Genomic DNA, 25000 nt, shown 5'->3' with positions numbered 1-25000 from the left:
ATGTGAGTTAATCAGATGAAAGTCATTTGAATGTACTTTGACATAATAGCATAGCATTTACTTATATGACATAATCCAAAAGGCCTTCACGAGTCATGCTGTTTTTTTGTTTGTTTTTTAAGTTACTAACATACAAGTCATAAAGGTCTACACACATTAGACAACATGCTCACTGAACTTTGTAGATATTATGAAAAACGTCCAAACACCATAAAAAGAATTCAATGTTACGATATGGTGGGCGCATTGTGATGCGCGGAGGTGTCGGCCCCAAGATGCCAAAGACGGGAGCAAGCAGGAGTGGAGGTAGGAACCAGATTTAATAATAAAACACAACAAAACACTTGACAAAGGAAAAGAAAAGGCGTGCCACCGCACGGTAAGCTAAATGCTACTTGTAGCAAGGGTAGAGTTCAAAAGTCCGTAAGCAGCGCGAGCCGAGCGCGCGGAAAGCTAAGCTAAAACTTAGCAGAGTGAAAACAATGAGGATAAGCAATCGTAACTTGTTGCGTGAGCAAACGAAACAGCCAGGAAGAACTAAGGTAGCAGGTGGTCTTAAATACAACACAAATAATTCAAAACAGGTGTGCGTAGTGAGTCTGTGCAGGAGGCGTAATTAGGTTGCCATGGTGACAATACAAAACCAGGAAGTGCGCTAACAAACGGGATCGGTAGAGTCCAAAACATGATCAAAACATAGGACAATACAAAAGGACATAAGCATGCTAGAGATGTGTGATCCGGAAGACAGATCACAACATTCAAGATTATACCCATTTAAAGCCATTAGCGTGCATGATGGGAAAAATGTGAAACACTCTCACCACAATATATTTATATTAGGGGTGGGCAAATTAGTGTGTTAATTACGAGTTAACTCATCAATCTATTAACGCCGACAATTATCTTATCGCACATTTGCGTATGTTATTTACATGCTTTTATTTTGTTAACGTCTTTTCTTAACAAGATGGCGTCGCCCGGATAAGCTTCGGCTTCGAGGGGCTCTCGGTAAAGATGGAACATTTGGCAAAAATACCGGACAATTCTGCAAATTTCATGGCTGGCTTACAGGGTGGTCACTCCGGGATGACTTACGACCGCCAGACAATTCTGAATGTGGATAGATCGGGCCGTTTTGGACTGAACGACGCGTGCTTGCTAGACCGGCTAGCTAGCATGGGAATACTTTGCCAGCTACATTCAGCGGCCTGTGAAGCAGCGGAGTATATGTGTTGTCTGTCTATTTATGATTAATGCAGACGAGGAGTGTTGGCTGAGTTCTTAACGTTTGCTTTCAGAGCGTGCATATCACAACATACAAGATGCCGTCATAGCGACACAACCTATACCGGGCTACCGCGCATGCTCGTCACTCCTGTTGCATGCTGGGTAGGGTAGTTCTTTTTTTCCCTGGCTCATAACATCACAAATAGTACCATGTATATGCGTTCAGTTTATCAAAGCACCAAGCAAACAATCGGAAAATTCCCATCATATCAATTCCTAGATATGGTCATAATTATTTTAAGTGCACTACGCAGAATAAACACAACATTATTAATATTGCTACTACGGATAATTTGATCAAAAATTCCCTAAAACAGCCCACTACCTATAATATAGGTTTTTTAAACATAAGACCCTGATAAAAAAATGTTTCTGCTGTTACCTCAGAAATTGCCTGTTCAGATGTTATGATTGTGGCTCAGAGATTTGTATGTAGATTATATTTATTTTAAATGATAAAATGGGTTGTACTTGTATAGCACTTTTCTACCTTCAAGGTACTCAAAGCGCTTTGACACTACTTCCACATTTACCCATTCACACACACATTCACACACTGATGGAGGGAGCTGCCATGCAAGGCACCAACCAGCACCCATCTGGAGCAAGGGTGAAGTGTCTTGCTCAGGACACAACGGACGTGACGAGGTTGGTACTAGGTGGGATTTGAACCAGGGACCTTCGGATTGCGCACGGCCACTCCCTCACCGCGCCACGCCGTCCCTAACAAACAGGATAACTTAAATACCCTAGCAGTGGCAATAAGCTTAAATGTTTGTATTTACATTTTTTGAGTTGATTTTCATAAAATATGCTATTTAACTGCTACTGTTTAACAAGTAGGGCTTCACGGTGGCAGAGGGGTTAGTGCGTCTGCCTCACAATACGAAGTTCCTGCAGTCCTGAGTTCAAATCCAGGCCTGGCATCTTTCTGTGTGGAGTTTGCATGTTCTCCCCGTACATGTGTGGGTTCCCTCCGGGTACTCCGGCCTCCTCCCACTTCCAAAGACTTCCACCTGGGGATAGGTTGATTGGCAACACTAAATTGGCCCTAGTGGGTAAATGTGAGTGTGAATGTTGTCTGTCTATCTGTGTTGGCCCTGTCATGAGTTGGCGACTTGTCCAGGGTGTACCCCGCCTTCCGCCCAATTGTAGCTGAGATAGGCGCGAGCACCCCCCGCGACCCCGAAAGGGAATAAGCGGTAGAAAATGGATGGATGGATGTTTAACAAGTACTGATTTAAATTGGGTTTGCACAACAAATGTTTTGGCGCTTTTGTTCATGTGGGGGAATATTCCAATAAAGGTGCACTACACACTACTTTTGAATTCATTATTGGGCTTTGCGTATACAATGCAGTTAATCGCGATTAATCCGAGAAATAGTGCGATTAACTTCGATTAAAATTTCTAATCATTGCACAGCCCTAATACATATATATATATATATATATATATATATATATACATATACATGTACGAAAATAAAGCTCAAAGGAAATCTCGTTGACATGTATGACTCAAGTGTTGTTAATGACAATGGCAATAAAGGAATTGATTGATTGATTGATTGACATATATATACAAACCCTGTTTCCATATGAGTTGGGAAATTGTGTTCAATGTAAATATAAACAGAATACAATGATTTGCAAATCATTTTCAACCCATATTCCGTTGAATATGCTAAAAAGACAACATATTTGATGTTAAAACTGATTAACTTTGGAATTTCATGCCAGCAACACGTGATGAAGAAGTTGGGAAAGGTGGCAATAATCAAGCAATCAATCAATGTTTACTAATATAGCCCTAAATCACTAGTGTCTCAAAGGGCTGCACAAACCACCATGACATCCTCGGTAGGCCCACATAAGGGCAAGGAAAACTCACACCCAGTGGGACATCGGTGACAATAATGACCCAGTGGGACGTCGGTGACAATGATGACTATGAGAACCTTAGAGAGGAGGAAAGCAATGGATGTCGAGCGGGTCTAACATGATACTGTGAAAGTTCAATCCACAATGGATCCAACACAGTCGCGAGAGTCCAGTCCAAAGCGGATCCAACACAGCAGCGAGAGTCCCGTTCACAGCGGAGCCAGCAGGAAACCATCCCAAGCGGAGGCGGATCAGCAGCCCAGAGATGTCCCCAGCCGATACACAGGCAAGCAGTATATGGCCACCGGATCGGACCGGACTCCCTCCACAAGGGAGAGTGGGAAATAGAAGAAAAAGAAAAGAAACGGCAGATCAACTGGTCTAAAAAGGGAGTCTATTTAAAGGCTAGAGTATACAAATGAGTTTTAAGGTGAGACTTAAATGCTTTTACTGAGGTGGCATCTCGAACTGTTACCGGGAGGGCATTCCAGAGTACTGGAGCCCGAACGGAAAACGCTCTATAGCCCGCAGACTTTTTTTGGGCTTTGGGAATCACTAACAAGCCGGAGTACTTTGAACGCAGATTTCTTGCCGGGACATATGGTACAATACAATCGGCAAGATAGGATGGAGCTAGACCGTGTAGTATTTTATACGTAAGTAGTAAAACCTTAAAGTCACATCTTAAGTGCACAGGAAGCCAGTGCAGGTGAGCCAGTACAGGCGTAATGTGATCAAACTTTCTTGTTCTTGTCAAAAGTCTAGCAGCCGCATTTTGTACCAACTGCAATCTTTTAATGCTAGACATGGGGAGACCCGAAAATAATACGTTACAGTAGTCGAGGCGAGACGTAACAAACGCATGGATAATGATCTCAGCGTCTTTAGTGGACAGAATGGAGCGAATTTTAGCGATATTACGGAGATGAAAGAAGGCCGTTTTAGTAACGCTTTTAATGTGTGCCTCAAAGGAGAGAGTTGGGTCGAAGATAATACCCAGATTCTTTACCGTGTCGCCTTGTTTAATTGTTTGGTTGTCAAATGTTAGAGTTGTATTATTAAATAGAGTTTGGTGTCTAGCAGGACCGATAATCAGCATTTCCGTTTTTTTGGCGTTGAGTTGCAAAAAGTTAGCAGACATCCATTGTTTAATTTCATTAAGACACGCCTCCAGCTGACTACAATCCGGCGTGTTGGTCAGCTTTAGGGGCATGTAGAGTTGGGTGTCATCAGCATAACAGTGAAAGCTAACACCGTATTTGCGTATGATGTCACCTAGCGGCAGCATGTAGATGCTGAAGAGTGCAGGGCCAAGGACCGAACCCTGGGGAACTCCACACGTTACCTTAACGTAGTCCGAGGTCACATTGTTATGGGAGACACACTGCATCCTATCAGTAAGATAAGAGTTAAACCGAGACAGGGCTAAGTCTGACATACCAATAATAAAATAAATACTGATAAAGGGCTAAGTCTGACATGCCAATAATAAAATAAATACTGATAAAGTTGAGGAATGCTCATCAAACACTTATATGTAACATTCCACAGGTGTGCAGGCTAATTGGGAACAGGTGGGTGCCATGATTGGGTATAAAAGCAGCTTCGATGAAATGCTAAGTAAATCACAAACAAGGATGGGGTGATCGTCACCACCTTGTAAGCAACTTGTCGAACAGTTTTAGAACAACATTTCTCAACGAGCTATTGAGAGGAATTTAGGGATTTCACCATCTACGGTATGTAAAATCATCAAAATTATCAGAGAATCGGGAGAAATCACTGCACGTAAGCAATGAAATTACGTACTTTTGATCCCTTAAGGCGGTACTGCATCAAAAACCAATATCAGTGTGTAAAGGATATCACCAAATGGGCTCAGGAACACTTCATAAAACCACTGTCAGTAACTACAGTTGGTCGCTACATCTGTAAGTGCAAGTTAAAGCTTTACTATGCAAAGCCAAACCCATTTATCAACAATACCCTGAAATGCCACCGGCTTGGCTGGGCCCGAGCTCACCTAAGATGGACTGATGCAAAGTGGAAAGGTGTTCTGTGGTCTGACGAGTCCACATTTCAAATTATATTTGGAAACGGAGGACGTGGTGTCCTCCAGAACAAAGAGGAAAATAACCATTCGGATTGTTATAGGCGCAAAGTTCAAAAGCCAGCATCTGTGATGGTATGGGGGTGCATTAGTGCCCAAGGCATGGGTAACTTACACATCTGTGAAGGCATCATTAATGCTGAAAGGTCATACAGGTTTTGGAGCAACATATGTTGTCATCCAAGCAACGTTATTATGGACGCCCCTGCATATTTCAGCAAGATAATGCCAAGCCACCTGTTACAACAGCGTGGCTTCGTGGTAAAAGAGTGCGGATACTTTCCTGGCCGGCCTGCAGTCCGGACCTGTCTCCCATCGAAAATGTGTGGCGCATTATGAAGCGTAAAATACGACAGCGGAGAACCCCGAACTGCTGAACAACTGAAGTTCTACATAAAACAAGAATGGGAAAGAATTCCACTTTAAAAGCTTCAACAATTAGTTTCCTCAGTTCCCAGAAGTTTATTGAGTGTTGTTAAAAGAAAAGATGATGTAACACAGTGGTGAAAATGCTCTTTCCCAACTACTTTGGCACGTGTTGCAGCCATCAAATTCTAAGTTGATGATTATTTGCAAAAAAAAATAAAGTTTGTGAGTTTGAACATCAAATATCTTGTCTTTGTAGTGCATTCAATTGAATATGGGTTGAAAAGGATTTACAAATCATTGTATTCCGTTTATATTGCCATCTAACACAATTTCCCAACTCATATGGAAATATCTATACATATATATGTATATATATATATATATATATATATATATATATATATATATATATACACATATATATACATATATATATATACACACATATATATATATATAGATATACATATATATACACATATATATACATATATATATATACACACATATATATATATATAGATATACATATATATTTATTTATATATTTATATATATATTTATATCTATATATATATATTTATATATATATATATATGTATATATATATATATATATATATATATATATATATATATATATATATACATATATATATATTCCAAACTTATTCACTTGTGGGCCCCCGGCCAAATAACATGTACATATACATGTATATGTACATCTTTATATATATTCCAAACTTATTCACTTGGGGGCCCCCGGCCAAAAAACATGTACATATACATGTATATGTACATATATATATATATATATATATATATATATATATATATATATATATATATATATATATGTATACATATATTCCAAACATATATTTATATATACATAAATATATACATATACATACATATATGTACATATACATATATATACACAAATATACATACATATATATTGATATATAGATACATATATATACATACATGTATATATATATATATGTATATATATATATATATACATGTATGTATATGTATATGTGTATATATGTATATATCTATATATGTGCATATATATACATATATAAACATATACATACATATAAATATATATACATACTTAAATATATACATATATATATATATACATGTAGGTATATGTATATGTGTATGTATGTATATATGTGCATATATATACATATATAAACATATACATACATACAAATATATATACATACATAAATATATACATATATACACCTATAAATATATATACATTCGTGGTGATTTAACCCCCCATTCCAACCCTTGATGCTGAGTATATACATATAGATATATATACCTACATATATAAATATATATATATATATACATACATATGGATATATATATGTATATATATATATATTTATAAACACACACAAATATACACACACATATATACATATATATATATATATATATATATATATATATAATTACATATATATATATATATATGTGTATATATATATATATATATATATATATATATATATATATATATATATATATATATATATATATATATATATATATATATGTACACACATATATATAAATATTTACTTTACATGCAGTCGGTTTACAGCCCCCGGCCAACTGTTTTTAGCCCAATGTGGCCCCCAAGTTAAGAACTTTGGAAAGCCCTGATCCAAAGGGAGGGTCCCAATAGTATCAAATGTGCCCTGTAAAGGACTAGAAAGGTTAGGTCATACATTGTCCGTGCAGTTAATAATAAAGGTCATATGACCATGACAGCTTATACTCTGTACATTTCTTTCTTATGGGAAAATGTTTTTTTTTGTTTTTTTAAATCTGAACATCATCCAAAATGTATGAAGTTATCTCAAAGGGGTTAAAAGTACTCTCCAAGGTATTGCTACCACTGTGGTTATGTATATTTTCATTAAGCCTTGTTAGCATACCTATATATTCTTGATATATTTGTGCTCACCGCACGCAGCAAGAAAGAATGCGGGCTGGGATGGTGGAAGTGAAATCCGACAGCTGTGTGTGCTTTGGAAGGAGAAGGGCTTCATTCTCTTGTAAATATTTGAAAGATTTCTCCTTCTTAAATATATATATCCCCTAAAGGGAAATGTCAACACTTGATAGCTCACAAGAGAGCTCGGATGTGTCCTTGCGGAGCCTCTCTTGATCATGAGCGTCTAAAACCCACGCTGTATATCACAAAGAGGCTTTTGGCCTAGATTCTAAACCCAGAAGGAATCGGCCAGGAAATGAGAAAGTCCAAGAGGAGGTCCTGGCTGCTAACGTGCAAACTCCGCAAATGCTTCCTCAGCAGATGTTTTGTTCCTGAGGGTGTGCATGTCTGAACATCCCACACCTGACCAATGAGCTCCTTCTCCGATTCCCACTAAACTCCAACGCCAGATGCTTTGTTTGCACTATCTATGTGGGAAAAAAACATTGCATCACCAACTTGCCGCTCAATTGTGTGCAAACTAAAAGAAATAAAGTGCTAGTAAACGTTTGTATGCTAAAGGAGTAATGGACATTTTACAAGAATGACTGCTATTACGAGACGAAAAGTGGGGCCAGTGACATAAACACAGACATGTTTCCTGCTCAATTCAATACCCAACAGGCCCTCTTTACTCTGGAGCATCAAGTCTTAGTGGAGACATTGGCAGGAACTATCAATCAAAGTTTAGTTTAGTTAGTTTTTGTTTAATTAAATAATCATTTTGATTGATTTTCAATAAAATAAAATAAAAATGCCTATTCTGATCTATTTATTTTGAAATAATTAACTTTATAAATATCTCATTCATTTATATTTTTAGTGAATTAATTTATAAATATGTTTATGATTTAATCAATAAAAAATTTCAATTCAATACTTCAGAAATATTTGTACCATTTCATAAATTTTACTTTGAATTCATTTCAAATGATAAATATTTGTACTATTTCATTTTTTTTTTTTCTAAATTAATAATGCATGATTATGTATATTATTTCATTTATTTTTTACTTTAAATTCATTTATCTATAAATATTTGTACCATTAAATTTTTTATGTTCAATTCATACATTTATAAATATTTGCACCATTACATTTATTTTTATTTTAAATTGATAAATTCTTAAGTATTTGTACCATTTCATAAATATTTACTTCCAATTCATTAATTTATAACTATTAGTACCATTTTATTTATTTTTTATTTTAATTCATTAATTTAAAAAAATGTTGTACCATTCAATTTATTTTACTTTCGACTTATTAATTTATAGATATTTGTACCATTTCATTCATTTTTATTTTAAATTCATAAACTAATAAATATGTGTACAATAGCATTTATTTTTTCTAATTCAATAATTCATAAATATGTATACAATTTTATTGATTTTAGTACCATTTAATTTTTTTAAACTTTCAATTAATTCATTTTTATTTTCAAATGATGAATTCACAAATATTTACTCCAATTAATGTATTTATAAGATTAATTAATCAGTTTATAAATATATTGTTACAATTTAATTATGCTATTTTTCATTACTACAGTTACATTTAATCTTTTTATTCTTTCCTCTGTAGTCAAAATCACACACTAAGGAAATGACTCCCAAAAGGACAACCTGATCTATAAACGAATTCGACCATGTTTTTGTTTATCATTTATGTATAACGGTATTGATAAGAAAAAAAAGGGCAAATTACTCTGGAGATAATTGGATGAAGGTAGTTTGTCAAATCATCCACAAGAAATGTGAAACTAAAGTAAAACTACATATTTCTGATGGGCCTGCTATCTGTACTGTGAACCTTTGGCGCGGGGTTAAATGAAGCTCAAGAGCGTTAGCATGCTTGTTACACTGGGAACAGTTAATATATTTGCAAGATGGATACATCTCTTTTGATCAAATGAACCAAATGAGTTAGCATTGAGCTTTAGCGTGTTAATGTTAACAAGATAACATAAGAAACGTTTGCATACTTCTGAGATGGCGCCAAATATCAAAAGCCATGATATTTAGGGTAAAATGAAGGAATTTATCTAAAATGCTAGCATAAAACATTAGCATGCTAACATTGGCAATAATATAATGGGAACAGTTGATATACTTGCAAGAGGGCGAAAAGTATCAAAATCAGCAAATTTTAGGTTTAAATTATTAAAATTAGCATGCTAGCATAAAATGTTAGCATGTTAGTGTTGGCATGATAACATAAAAACAATTAGCATACTATCAAAAGCCATGATTTTAGGTATAAACCAACAACATTTGCTCAACATGCTAGCATAAAATGTTTGCGTGCTAACAATAGCATGCTAACACATGACCAGCTAGGAGGAATCACCTCAAGCGGCGAGGCAGTTCTATAGCGTTCCTACATCATGTCTGGTATTTGTATTTTTATATGAGTAAATTAGCTAAAAAGAGAACTTTCCAACGGTACAACTAATGTTGGGGTTCATTGGCCGGTTTGTCCCGTATTAAGCGCAAAAGAATAAAATAGAATAGCTCAGCTTAGCTGCAGGCCCATAACTAGTTCCGGTAAAGTCGCCAATATGTGCAAGTAGAGATGTCCGATAATGGCTTTTTTGCCGATATCCGCTATTCCGATATTGTCCAACTCTTAACTACCGATTCCGATATCAACCGATCCAGATATACACAGTCGTGGAATTAACACATTATCATGCCTAGTTTTGTTGTGATACCCTGCTGGATGCATTAAACAATGTAACAAGGTTTTCCAAAATAAATCAACTCAAGTTATGGAAAAAAAATGCCAACATGGCACTGCCATATTTATTATTGAAGTCACAGAGTGCATTTTTTTTTTAACATGCCTCAAAACAGCAGCGTGAAATTTGGGACATGCTCTCCATGAGAGAACATGAGGAGGTTGAGGTGTGTGTGTGTGTGGAGGGGGGTGTGGTTAGGGTGGTGGCGGGGGGTGTATATTGTGGCGTCCCGGAAGAGTTAGTGCTGCAAGGGGTTCTGGGTATTTGTTCTGTTGTGTTTATGTTGTGTTACGGTGCGGATGTTCACAGTGTGGCGCATATTTGTGTTAAAGTTGTTTATACGGCCACCCTCAATGTGACCTGTATGGCTGTTGACCAAGTATACCTTGCATTTACTTGTGTGTGTGTGTGTGTGTGAAAAGCCGTAGATATTATGCGATTGGGCCGGCACGCAAATGCAGTGCCTTTAAGGTTTATTGGCACTCTGTACTTCTCCCTACGTCCGTGTACCACTCCGTACAGCAGCGTTTTAAAAAGTCATAACTTTACTTTTTGAAACTGATACCGATAATTTCCGATATTACATTTTAAAGCATTTATCGGCCGATAATATCGGCAGACCGATATCATCGGACATCTCTATGTGCAAGCATCTAAAAAACCAAACCCATTAGCCGGAAGTGCGGATGCTGATCGTTAATAGGGAACATTATCACCAGACCTATGTAAGCGTCAATATATACCTTGATGTTGCAGAAAAAAGACCATATGTTTTTTTAACCGATTTCCGAACTCTAAAAGGGTACATTTGGCGATTTAAACGCCTTTCAATTGTTCGCTGTCGGAGCAATGACCTTTCCAGCCGTGATGTCACAACAGGAAGCAATTCGCCATTTTCTCAAACACATTACACACACCAAGTCAAATCAGCTCTGTTATTTTCCGTTTTTTCGACTGTTTTCCGTACCTTGGAGACATCATTGCCTCATCGGTGTTTTGTCGGAGGGTGTAACAACACGATCAGGGACGGATTCAAGTTGACTTAAGTGGAGTGTGCTAATCACACATATCAATGGTCACAGCATGCTAATCGATGCTAACATGCTATTTAGGCTAGCTGTATATACATATTGCATCATTATGCCTCATTTGTAGCTATATTTGTATCGAGCCTTTCCCTCCACCCACATTTAATGCCAAACAAACACATACCAATCGACAGATTCAAGTTGCACCAGTGGTCAAAAGATGCGAAAGTCCCTCGTTTGTTCTGTTCTGTTGTAGCATCGCTACCGACGATAACGATGCTACGACAGAGATGTGTGGATATCCTGCGACACTCTTAGCAGATGTATTTCCAACGATAAAGTCAACGAAATCACAAAGGTGAGTTTTGTTGATGTTATTGACTTATGTGTTAATCAGACATATTTGCGCACGGCATGACTGCAAGCTAATCGATGCTAACATGTTAATTAGGCTAGCTGTATGTACATATTGCATCATTATGCCTCATTTGTAGCTATATTTGCATTCAGCCTTTCCCTCCACCCACATTTAATGCCAAACAAACACTTACCAATCGACGGATTCAAGTTGCACCAGTGGTTAAAAGATGCAATCGTTGGTTGGAAGGCGATCGCCGAATTTGTCCTCGTTGCCGCTGTCTGTCGTGATATGGCTCAATAGCTTCAGTTTCTCCTTCAATTTTGTTTTCGCTATCTGCTTCCACACTCCAACCATCCGTTTCAATACATGCATAATCTGTTGAATCGCTTCCGCCGCTGAAATCCGAGTCTGAAGCCGAGCGACTATGCTATACCTTTCTGTGCTATCCGCCATCTTTGGACGGGTTTATATAACGATGGTTAAAATCAGGCACTTAGGGCACAAATTTTGAAAAAAACTTCGGAAAATAAAATAAGCCACTGGGTACTGATTTTTATTGGTTTTAACCCTTTTGAAATTGTGATCATGTTCCCCTTTAAAGCGGCGCGTCGCACAGAAACTCACCGCACACACTCGTCCGACACGTGTGTGAATGGCCTCCTCCCTGTCGCCCGCCTCCGTGGCTTTCTCCGTGAAGAAAAAGTAGACTTTGTCATCGTCTCTGTCGTCGTTGTCCGGGATGAGGTGAGCTGCCACGAACTTGGGATCTTAAGGGAGGAGAGCAAGAAAGTCGTGTTCATAACTCACGATAGTTAACACGCGATCGAACATATCCAGATGTTCTTCCGGTGCTAAAAAAGACTCCAATGTCGGAGACTGTGGATTTACGACGTGGGTGACGCCCTTCTATTACCGTGGAGGATTTTGTGGTCCGTCTCCGTCCTCATGGTGGAGCGACCGCCCAAGCTTCTGAAGATCACAGAGTCTCGTCCCAAGAAGTCCGCCGTCAGTCCCGTAAATAACTCCCCACCTAGGAGGAAGAGAGGTCGGTCAAGAACAAGAAGTGGAGCGCGTGGAGGAAATCGTTGGTGACAACACTTGAGCATTGAGGTCCAAGAAAGGGAAGAGGAAACCCGGCAGATCCCGTGTGGACCAATTGGGAGAACAATACCACTAAAATGATCTTTCTCCACTGAGACCATGTCGGAAGACTATGTTTAGTTAAAACGCCAACTTAGCAGTCGAGGATTTGGGGGATTTGCTGTGGGAAAAAACCCAAAACCAGACAATAAAGGAGCTTGGAGAGAACAGGTCAAAGGTTAGTGAGTCTAGCCGCAGACTGTCTCAATGGTGCCGTTAACCATTCGGCTTATCAACTTTTGTCCGGCGTGGTTTGGCCGCAGACGCAACCTCATCACGTCCTCGTTTCTTCTGGACCACTTTTCAAAATGTTACCGTAACATAAGAAACGTTAGCATACTTCTGAGATGGCGCCAAATATCAAAAGCCTTGATAGTTAGGTTAAAATGAAGGAATTTAGCTCCAATGCTAGCATAAAAAAATTGGCATGCTAACATTAGCAATATTATAATGGGAACACCTAATATACTTACAAAGTGGCAAAAAGTATCAATTGAATATTAAATTATTAAAATTAGCATGCTAGCATAACATTTTAACATGTTATTTTAGCATGATAACATAAGAACAATAGGCACACTTCTAGAATGGCCAAAACTATAAAAAGCCACGATTCTTAGACCAAAATTTGCAAAAATTGCAAGCATAAAATGTTAGTGTGCTAATGTTAACATGCTAGCACGTAACAGATCAAAAGCCATGATCCATCCATCCATTTTCTACCGCTTGTTCCTTAGGCTCCAGTGAAGTGAATTATATTTATATAGCGCTTTTTCTCTAATGACTCAAAGCGCTTTGCATAGTGAAACCCAATATCTATTTTTTACATCTAAACCAGTGTGGGTGGCACTGGGAGCAGGTGGGTAAAGTGTGTTGCCCAAGGACACAACGGCAGTGACTAGGATGGCGGAAGCGGGGATCGAACCTGCAACCCTCAAGTTGCTGGCACGGCCGCTCTACCAACCAAGCTATACCGCCCCACCAGCACACCCTTGACCCCACATCTCAGCTGCACGCAGGCGGAAGGCAGGGTACTCCCTGGACAAGTCGATATTTAGGTGAAAATGAAGACAATTTGCTAAAATGCTAGCATAAAATATTGACATGCTAACGTTAGCAATATTATAATAGGAACTCTTTATATACTTGCGATCTGGTGAAAAGTATCAATTGAATATTACATTATTAAAATTAGCATGCTAGCATAAAATGATAGCATGGTAATGTTAGCATGATAACATAAGGACAATTAGCATACTTCTGGAATGGCAAAAACTATCAAAAGCCATGATTTTTAAACCAAAAACATTGCTAAAAATGCGAGCATAAAATGTCAGTGTTCTAATGTTAGCATGCTAGCCTTTAACCAGATAATAGAAACTACCACAAGTGGCGAGACACTTCTATAGTGTTCCTACATCATGTCTGGTATTTGTATCTTTAGATAGATAGATAGATAGATAGATAGATAGATAGCTAGATAGTACTTTATTGATTCCTTCAGGAGAGTTCCCTTGAGTATGTCGTAGGATGTCGTAGTGGTTTGTGCAGCCCTTTGAGACACTAGTGATTTAGGGCTATATAAGTAAACATTGATTGATTGATTGAGTAAAATATCTAAAAAGTAAAAATGCTAATACCTAGTATTGTAGCCCCTATCAAGTTAGTATGTCCTGAATGTACTAAACATTCAGACGTTGGAACGGTTACAATTTGTTGAGGAATGAGGAATCAAAAAGTAGTTTCCTGAAAAAAAAAAGGTGTACCTAATCAACAGGCCCAAGTGCACCTAATTAAGATGCAACCTCAACACGTCCTTGTTTCTTCTGGACCACATTTCAAAATGTTAACAAGATAACATAAGAAACATTAGCATACTTCTGAGATGGCGCCAAATATCAAAAACCTTGATATTTAGGTTGAAATTAAGAAAAATTGCTAAAATGCTAGCATAAAATATTAGCATGCTAACATTAGCAATATTATAATAGGAAAACTTTATAATCTTAAAAACTGGCGAAAAGTAATAATTGAATATTAAATTATCAAAATTAGCATGCTAGCATAACATTTTAGCGTGTTAATGTTGGCGCGATAACATAAGAACAATTAGCATACTTCTAGAATGGCAAAAACTATAAAAAAGCCATGAATTTTAGACCAACAACATTTGCTAAAAATGCAAGCATAAAATGTTAGTGTGCTAATGTTAGCATGCTAGCCCATGACCAAAAAGGAGGAAGTACCACAAGTGGCGAGGCACTTCTATGGTGTTCCTACATCATGTCTGGTATTTGTATCTTTAGATAGATGGATAGATGGATAGATGGATAGATAGACAGATAGATGGATGGATGGACGGACGGACGGACGGACGGGCGGACGGACGGACGGACGGACGGACGGACGGACGGACGGACGGACGGACGGACGGACGGACGGACGGACAGACAGACAGACAGACAGACAGACAGACAGACAGACAGACAGACAGACAGATAGATAGATAGATAGTACTTTATTGATTTCTTCAGGAGAGTTCCCCTGAGTAAAATAGCCAAAAAGCAAAAATGCTAATAGTTAGCACAACATTAAGAAATGTTAGCATACTTCTGAGATGGCGCAAAATATCAAAAGCCTTGATATTTAGGTTAAAATCAAGAAAATTAGCTGAAATGCTAGCATAAAAATAGCATGCTAACGTTAGCAATATTATAATGGGAACACTTAATATACTTACAAACAAGCGAAAAGTATCAATTGAATATTAGATTATTAAAATGAGCATGCTAGCATAAAATGATAGCATGGTAATGTTGGCATGATAACATAAGAACAATTAGCATACTTCTGGAATGACAAAAACTTTCTCTGTCTCTCTGAGACACTTCGTGTTCACTGCAGCCATCCGACCTCGAGGTATGTCTTTACAATCTTTTACAATCTTTAATATCTCACTAAAACACTATTAAAACAATAAGCATATAAGGGATCTTCCAGAATTATCCAAGTAAATGTGTCTAAATACATCTGAAACGCTCACACTGCCGTCGCCCGGAGCCGTCGCTTTTTTTTCTTCTTTTTTTTTTTCTAGTCCTTCACTATCAATATCCTAATTCACGAATCTTTCATCCTTGCTCAAATTAATAGGGAAATTGTCGCTTTCTTGGTCCGAATTGCTCTCACTTGCTGGTGGCTCCCATCATAAACAATGTGAGGATGTGTGGCGCCCTGCAACTTGTGACGTCACGCGCACAAACTTCCGGTACAGGCAGGGCTTTTCTATTAGCGACAAAAAGTTGCGAACTTTATCGTCGATGTTCTTTACTAAATCCTTTCAGCAAAAATATGGCAATATCGCAAAATGATCAAGTATGACACATAGAATGGACCTGCTATTCCGGTTTGAATAAGAAAATCTCATTTCACTAGGCCTCTAAATCATCGCTAAAGTTGAGAAATGAACTATTAGACATTGAGTTTTCGCATTTAGGCTCTTCTAAATAGCACCGAGTCCTAGAGTATAGCTAAATACAGCCGAAAGAATATTGTTTTTATTTCATGGTAGTACTTTTGACGTACAATGGCCACCTTTGATGGATTTACTGTCTTCACGGGAGCTCAGGTGCGCTGTAATTAGAGTACACGTTGGCGATAAGTTATTGGACGTTCGCCCAGCAGGTTGAGGGTTGGCGAGCTAAAAGGCATCCGGGTCAAAGGTCAGACATCGGAGAGTCCGAGCGGGGCCTTGGCCACTTGAAGACCCAGTGAGGGATTACCCTCCAGAGAGGTCCACTACACAGGCCCTCATTTATACAAGAGGCTGGAAAAGATGGATCACATTTATTAAGAGGACACACACACACACACACACACACACACACACACACACACACATTCTTGTATTTGAAACCTTCTTGAGACCTCTGAAAAATGCCTACCTCTTTAGGACCACCCTTTCTAGATATATAAGGATTTGTATTTACAACATTGATAATATATACATACTATGCAAACATAAAAAGGTAAGCTTTTAGCTATTTTTTTTTGTGTGTAATTTTCTGTTTGTAATTGGTTTTTAATCTTCATTATTTACTTTAAGTTATTACAGTATGTCTCTATTAGTGTTGTCCCGATACCAATATTTTGATACCGTTACTAAAATTATTTTGAAACTTTTCGGTACTTTTTGATACTTTACTAAATAAAAAGGAACACAAAACATTGTATTATTGGCTTGTATTTTAGGGTACATTAAACCATACTTGCCAACCCTCTCGGATTTTCCGGGAGACTTCCGTAATCCAGTGCCTCTCCCGAAAATCTCCCGAAATTCAGGCGGAGCTGTAGGCCATGCCCTTCTAGCTCCATGAGGACCTGAGTGACGTGTCTGACAGCGTGTCTGCCCAAAGACGTTATAACTGTAGAATGATCGAGGGCGAGTTATTGGTTTCTTATGTTGGTTTATTGTTAGGCTGTTTCATTAACGTCCTCCCAGCGCAGTAACAACACACAACAACAACAGTCACGTTTATATCTAACACTCTACCGTAAGGCAGTTTGTCTGCCGTAAACAGCATGTGACACTCTTAAACAGGACAATACTGCCATCTACTGTACATGCATCACAACACCTCCAGGCAACTTCAACCCTTTAATCCTCCTCCATTCACATCCCATTTCCCCGGATTTTAAATAACCTAATGTAAATAATCAAATGTATTCCTCATGTATATACTTGTTCTTATGCTATGTGAACTCACTATGTTCTCTGCTGGCTGTACATATCCTACTAAGTCACACCTACACTGTTTCAATGTCCATTTCTCTGTTAATGCAATTGTTGATGACTGAAGTACTGATATCAACTAAAGCTCCTTATCCCACCCCCTGGATTGTAAATAATTCAATGTATGATGATTAACTTGTGTGGTGACTGTATTATGCTGATAGTACATATTTGTACCATGAATTGATTAACGTGGACCCCGACTTAAACAAGTTGAAAAACTTATTGCGGTGTTATCCTTTAGTGGTCAATTGTACGGAATATGTACTGTACTGTGCAATCTACTAATAAAAGTTTCAATCAATCAATCATGCATTTGTGACAATAACATCTACTTTAGAAAGTGCAGTTGGGGCGGTATAGCTCGGTTGGTAGAGCGGCCGTGCCAGCAACTTGAGGGTTACAGGTTCGATCGCCGCTTCCCCCATCCTAATCACTGCCGTTGTGTCCTTGGGCAAGACACTTTACCCACCTGCTCCCAGTGCCACCCACACTGGTTTAAATGCAAAAATTAGATATTGGGTTTCACTATGTAAAGCGCTTTGAGTCACTAGAGAAAAAGCGCTATATAAATATAATTCACTTCATTTCAGTGCACAACTCTGCACACAACAGCTGTAAATATACTACTCCCCTCTTAACCACGCCCCAAACTACGCCCCCCACCCCCAACCACAAGCCCCACCCCCCACCTCCCGAAATCGGAGGTCTCAAGGTTGGCAAGTATGCTCCACGCATATGTTTCGTATTGTAAATTTGTCCTTGTAGCTGAGATAGGCGCCAGCGCCCCCCGCGACCCCAAAAGGGAATAAGCGGTAGAAATGGATGAACGTACAAGACAACTTGTCTTTTATTAGTAAGTAAACAAACAAATGCTCCCAATTTAGCTGCAGACGTATGCAGTAACATATTCTATTATTTTGTCAAAGCTATTAAGGACAAGTGGTAGAAAATGGATTAATAATCTACTTGTTCATTTACTGTTAATCCATCCATCCATTTTTCTACCCCTTGTCCATTTTTGGTGTTGCGGGGGGTGCTGGAGCTTATCCCAAAATCTGCTTATTTTCTGTTTTAACATGTTTTATCTACACTTTAGTTAAAATGTCATAATCACTTATTCTTCTGTTGTTTGATACTTTACATTAGTTGTGGATGATACCACAAATTTGGCTATCAATCCAATACCAAGTCGTTACAGGATCATACATTGGTCATATTCAAAGTCCTCATGTGTCCAGGGACATTTATAAGCATAACATACATTTGAAAAAAATTTAAGAAAATGTTGTGATGCCAAAAAATATTGACGTAATCATAGCAGTATTGACTGGATACGCTCTTGTAGTTAGTATCATTACAGTGGATGTCAGGTGTAGCTCTACCAATGGCGTTTGTTTACATTTTGACGCGGGTGGGCTACGGTGTGTAATGAAGCATGTCTAGCTATTCCTCGTCCTACAGGGATGATACTTGGGGCGATACTAATGGTTCATTAGTATCGCGGTACTATATTAATACCGATATACGGTACAAGCCTAGTCTCTATAGACACATTTATTTTATTTTTTAAATTAATTTTGGCCTATGTGGGCGCATTTCAATTCCTTACTTGTTATTACATATGTTGGCCAGGGGGGGAGCACTTTTAAAACCGACACAGTCAATTTGAAAAATCACTCCTTTTTGGGACCACCCTCATTTTGATAGATATCACCACCAGGGGTGCAAATGACACATTCTCTATTAGATGCAATGCTTTTCTATATTGGGACCATGATTTATGTCATCACTTGTTCACACCTCCTCAAATGGAAGCTACTTTTCCTTGTTGATGTCTCAAGAAGGGTACAATACAAGAACACACACACACACACACACACACACACACACACACACACACACACACACACACACAAACACACACACACACACACACACACACACACACGCTGCTTTAATAAATCCAAGTCAACACAAGAACGTGCACACATTTATCCCACGACGCGCCATGTTTCAAACCTCCAGGACTGAGGTGTAAGAGGATCTTGGAAGTGGTCATGTGACATGACATTTAATGCTGAGTCAGCTCCTCAAGGCCCCATACCCCGCATATCTAGCTAACAATGGACGTTTGACCAACAGGTCTCACGTGTGCTCTTAGTAGTTCTCCAGCACTCAGACCTCTAAAGCAGGGCTGTCCAAACTTTTGCCACTAACAAAACTCAACGTATAGAGTTTTTATTACCTTTAAGACTCCCTTCAAGTTTGGTCCCGTGGACCTGGAAGGGTCTCAGTCATAAAAATGTTAAAAATAGGTCATATATTATCATAATTTTTTTTCAATACTTGATACTATACATCACATGTGTCCAACTCAAGTCTCTGGGGCCAAATCTGGCCTGTCATGTCATTCAATGTGGTCTTCCACATCACTTAATGTGGTATGCCATAATATTTAAAGTAGCCTCAAATGTTATTCAATGTGGTCTGCTACATTATTTAAAATGGTTTGGAATATTACAAAATCCAAAACCAGTGAAGTTGGCACGTTGTGTAAATGGTAAATAAAAACAAACTACAATGATTTGCAACTCCTTTTCAACTTACCGTATTTCCTTGAATTGCCGCCGCGGCGCTAATTAATTTAAAACCTTTTCTCACCACTGCGCTTATCAAAGGCATGGGGTAAAAGTAAGCATGCGCTAATTATTTTAAAACCTCTTCACACTCCGGCACTTACCAAAGGCATGCAGTAAAAATTTGAGTGTGATGTAAGCATAGACCTTAAATCCTATTGAATAGCTCTTAATCTTCTTCCCTTTATGCGATTTCAAATTACCGGTATTGAAATCAGCCTCTTCCATTTTGAAAATGATGACAGGGGAAGTGTCACTCTTGACGTCACGAGTTTGACCAGGCGGTAATACTAAGCATGCGCTAATCGAGTTTGACCCGGCAGTAATTCAAGGCAGGCGCATACTATATGCCCTGCGGCAATTCAAGGAAATACGGTATGTTCAATTGAATAGACTGCAAAGACAAGATACTTAACGTTTGAACAGGTAAACTTTGGTATTTTTTTGCTAATATTAGCTCATTTGGAATTTGATGCTTGCAAAATGTTTTAAAAAAGTGGCAAAAAAAGACTGAAAAGATTAGCACAAGAGGCAAAAAAGACTGAGAAAGGTGAGGAATGCTCATGAAAACCTTATTTGGAACATCCCACAGGTAAAAAGGCTAATTGAGAACAGGTGGGTGCCATGATTGGGTATAAAAGCAGCTTCCATGAAATGCTCAGTCATTCACAAACAAGGATGGGGCAAGGGTCATCACTTCGTCAACAAATGCAAGAGCAAATTGTTTAAGAACAACATTTATCAACCAGTTATTGCAAGGAATTTAGAGATTTCACCATCTACGTTCCATAATATCATCAAAAGGTTCAGAGAATCTGGAGAAATCACTGCACGTAACATTGAATGCCCTTGACCTTTGATCCCTCAGGTGGTACTGCATCAAAAAGTCACATCGGTGTGTAAAGGATATCACTACATGGGCTCAGGAACACTTGAGAAAACCACTGTCAGTAACTACCGTTGGTTGTTACATCTGTAAGTGCAAGTTAAAACTATACTATGCAAAGTCAAAGCCATTAATAATTAACACTCAGAAACGCTTTGCTGGGCCTGAGCTCATTTAAGATGGACTGATGCAAATTGGAAAAGTGTTATGTGGTCTGACGAGTCCAAATTTCAAATTGTTTTTGGAAACTGTTGACGTCGTGTCCTCCGGACCAAAGAGGAAAATAACAATCCAAACTGTTCTAGGCGCTAAGTTTAAAAGCCAGCATCTGTGATGGTATGGGGTTGTATTAGTGTCCAAGGCATGGGTAACTTACATATTTGTGAAGGAACTATTAATGCTGAAAGGTACATTCAGGTTTTAGAGCAACGTATGTTGCCATCCAAGCAACGTTATCATGGACGCCCCTGCTTATTTCAGTAAAACAATGCCAAGCCACGTGTTACAACAGTGTGGCTTCAGAGTAACAGATTGTGGGTACTAGACTGGCCTGCCTGTAGTCCAGACCAGTCTCCCATTGAAAATGTGGGGCGCAATATGAAGCCTAAAATATCACAACGGAGACCCCGGACTGTTTGACAACTTAAACTGTACATCAAGCAAAAATGGGAAAGAATTCTACTTCAAAAATGTGTCTTCTCAGTTCCCAAACGTTTACTGAGTGTTGTTAAAAGGAAAGGCCATGTAACACAGTGGTAAAAATGCCCCTGTGACAACTTGTTTGCAATGTGTTGCTGCCATTAAATTCTAAGTTAATGATTATTTGCAAAAAAATAAAGTTTTTCAGTTCCAACATTAAAAATCCTGCATTTGCAGTCTATTCAACTGAATAAAGGTTGAAAAGGATTTGCAAATCATTGTATTCTGTTTGTATTTACCATTTACACAACGTGCCAACTTCACTGGTTTTGGGTTTTGTAATAAAGAGCCTAAAACATCATTCAATGTTGTACACCACATCATTTAATGTTATTCAAAGTGGCCTAAAATGTAATTTAATCTGCTTCCCCCACACAATTTAATGTGGCCCTTTAGGGGCAGCCATAATTGTGATGTTGGCCTAAATAAAAAATAATTGAAAATCCTGCTCTAGATCAACTTCATATCTATCCGTCAATATAAAGTTATTATTATTATGTGGAGAGGAGGAGCTGGCGAACGAGCAGTGAGGCAGGGCACGCTCAAGATGGCGGCAAGGAGGCGAAGAATGCGGCTGAGCGGAGAGGCGGGGCCTGCCGGGAGCGACGCTACGAGCGAGATCAGGTGCGTGGCTCGCACACCGGGACACAATTAACTCATCTCTTCATGATGCATAAAAGGGGAGAAGGAGGAGGGATCAGGTCAGAAGGAGGAGAAGAGCCCGCAGCAGGGAACGAGAAGCAGAAGCAAAGAGAAGAGCAAGTGAGACGGAGACGCGGCCAACCGAGCGACACAAAGGAGCGAGCAGCAGGAGCAGCGACGTCACAAAAGACTTCCTTGAAAGTAAAATAAACAAGAGTCAAACTTGAAAAAGAGATGTCCTTCCCTGGTGGTCAGTGGAACCCGTGCGACAGTAAAAGTCGTTCACATATTACTTTTTAAGTTGTATGACCTTTTTGTTGTTTTTATGGCAAAAACACAGAACATGCAACATTTTCCACCCAAATGTTCAAAGTGGAGCCTAAAATAGATCAATAAATTATAATAATATTGATTTGGATTCTTTTTTTTTTTTTTTTAAACAACCAAAGTAAAAAAAACAACTAACATTTTCAGGGATCCTAAAGGGTCTCACTCATAAAAGTGTTAAAAATATGTCATACATTATTATTTTAATTTTTTTTCCATTCTACACTTAAATCTCTACCTCAACTTCAGATTTATAAGTTTTTGTTTTCTTTTATGTTCTTTTTTTGTTTGTTTTGTTAGTGAAGTGAATTATATTTATATAGCACTTTTCTCTAGTGACTCAAAGCGCTTTACATAGTGAAACCCAATATCTAAGTTACATTTAAACCAGTGTGGGTGGCACTGAGAGCACATGGGTAAAGTGTCTTGCTCAAAGACACAACGGCAGTGACTAGGATGGCGGAAGCGGGAATCGAACCTGCAACCCTCAAGTTGCTGGCACGGCCACTCTACCAACCGAGCTATACCGCCGTTCCGTTTTTGTCTGAGAAAACTTTTTTTTTTAAAGGCAAACACAGAAAATACGCCATATTTTCCCCCCACAATAACTCAAAGTGTAATATTAGATGTGAAGTAATTGGAGCATTGAATATGTCAATAATTCACAACCAAAATTGATTTTGATTCATTATTATTTTTCAGCAATGACAGTTTTACTCACTTTCAACTACTCCTGTTTGCTTTTTTATTCCACTTTTAATGTGTTTTTGAATAGAATGGTACTAATGAGACTTGATGGCAAGCGTGTGGACGTACCGCTGAAGGTGCTGGCAAAGAGCAGGCTGGGGTCGTGAGGGACCTTCCCCCGTCCGTTCTCCACGTTCTTGGGGTCCATGGTGAAGACATGCTGTGGACACACAAACACTTGCTCACTTCTGACGTGTGCAGCTACCGGAAAAACGCCTTTTGCTTCAAGACGATATTCCAAAGTGGCTGCAGACAATGCATCTCTGTAATAAATGTCAATTACTGCTTCTGTCTGTATTCACGTGGGAGAATATTTGCAAGCGGAATATGCTACTGGTCGTATGTATCGATCGCTGATCGGCTAACGAGCCACATCTTCTTCAGGCAACCATCGCTGTTAAGGAAACCAGATGAGGGAAAAAAAATAAAATCTTTTAAATTTGAGTTTTATCATTGTAATATTACATATTTTTCCTCATAATAGTCTGACTTTATTCTGTTATAATTGTTTTTACTTGATTACATGTTTAGGATTTTAATCTTAGAATTATTACACATTTTTCCTCATAATACTCTGACTTTATTCTGTTGTAATCGTTTTTATATGATTACATGTTTAGGATTTAAATTTTAGTAATACTACACATTTTTCCTCATAATAGCCTGACTTTATTCTGTCATAATCTTTTTTACATGATTACATGTTAAGGATTATAATTTTAGTGGTATTACATATTTTTCCTCATAATAGACTTTATTCCATCCATTTTCTACCGCTTATTCCCTTTTTTGGGGTCGCGGGGGGCGCTGGCGCCTATCTCAGCTAGTGTGACTTTATTCTGTTATAATCATTTTCACATGATTACAAGTTTAGGATTTTAATTTTAGTAATATTACACACTTTTCCTCCTAATAGTCTGACTTTAATCTGTTGTAATCGTTTTTTTTTTTATTACATGTTTAGGATTTTAATTTTAGTAATATTACACATTTTTCCTCATAATAGTCTGACTTTATTCTGTTATAATTGTTTTTATATGATTACATGTTTAGGATTAACATTTTAGTAATATTAAAATTTTTTTCCTCATAATAGTCTGACTTTATTCCATCCATTTTCTACCGCTTATTCCCTTTTTTGGGGTCGCTGGGGGCTCTGGCGCCTATCTCAGCTAGTCTGACTTTATTCTGTTATAATCATTTTCACATGATTACAAGTTTAGGATTTTAATTTTAGTAATATTACACACTTTTCCTCATAATAGTCTGACTTTAATCTGTTGTAATCGTTGTTTTTTATTATATGTTTAGGATTT

General features: G+C 38.1%; 1 protein-coding gene and 1 pseudogene across 1 annotated transcript in view; both read right to left on the bottom strand.

The window, feature by feature from the left end:
- The window catches only part of LOC133544461 (suppressor of tumorigenicity 14 protein homolog), a 480364-nt pseudogene that overhangs the window by 109425 nt on the left and 345939 nt on the right, over positions 1–25000 (bottom strand).
- Positions 1–25000, bottom strand: part of LOC133544042 (semaphorin-3G-like) — a 169445-nt gene that overhangs the window by 40855 nt on the left and 103590 nt on the right. The window contains exons 5-7 of the mRNA XM_061889067.1: positions 23754–23844; positions 12729–12845; positions 12440–12582 (exon numbers count right to left, since the gene is read on the bottom strand). Of these exons, the coding sequence (XP_061745051.1) occupies positions 12440–12582; positions 12729–12845; positions 23754–23844 (351 nt within the window). The remainder of the gene's footprint in view (positions 1–12439; positions 12583–12728; positions 12846–23753; positions 23845–25000) is intronic.

This window comes from Nerophis ophidion, linkage group LG27 (genome assembly GCF_033978795.1).
Source record: "Nerophis ophidion isolate RoL-2023_Sa linkage group LG27, RoL_Noph_v1.0, whole genome shotgun sequence".
In the NCBI taxonomy this organism is placed as follows: domain Eukaryota; kingdom Metazoa; phylum Chordata; class Actinopteri; order Syngnathiformes; family Syngnathidae; genus Nerophis; species Nerophis ophidion.
This window is presented reverse-complemented; position numbering and strand designations above follow the sequence as displayed.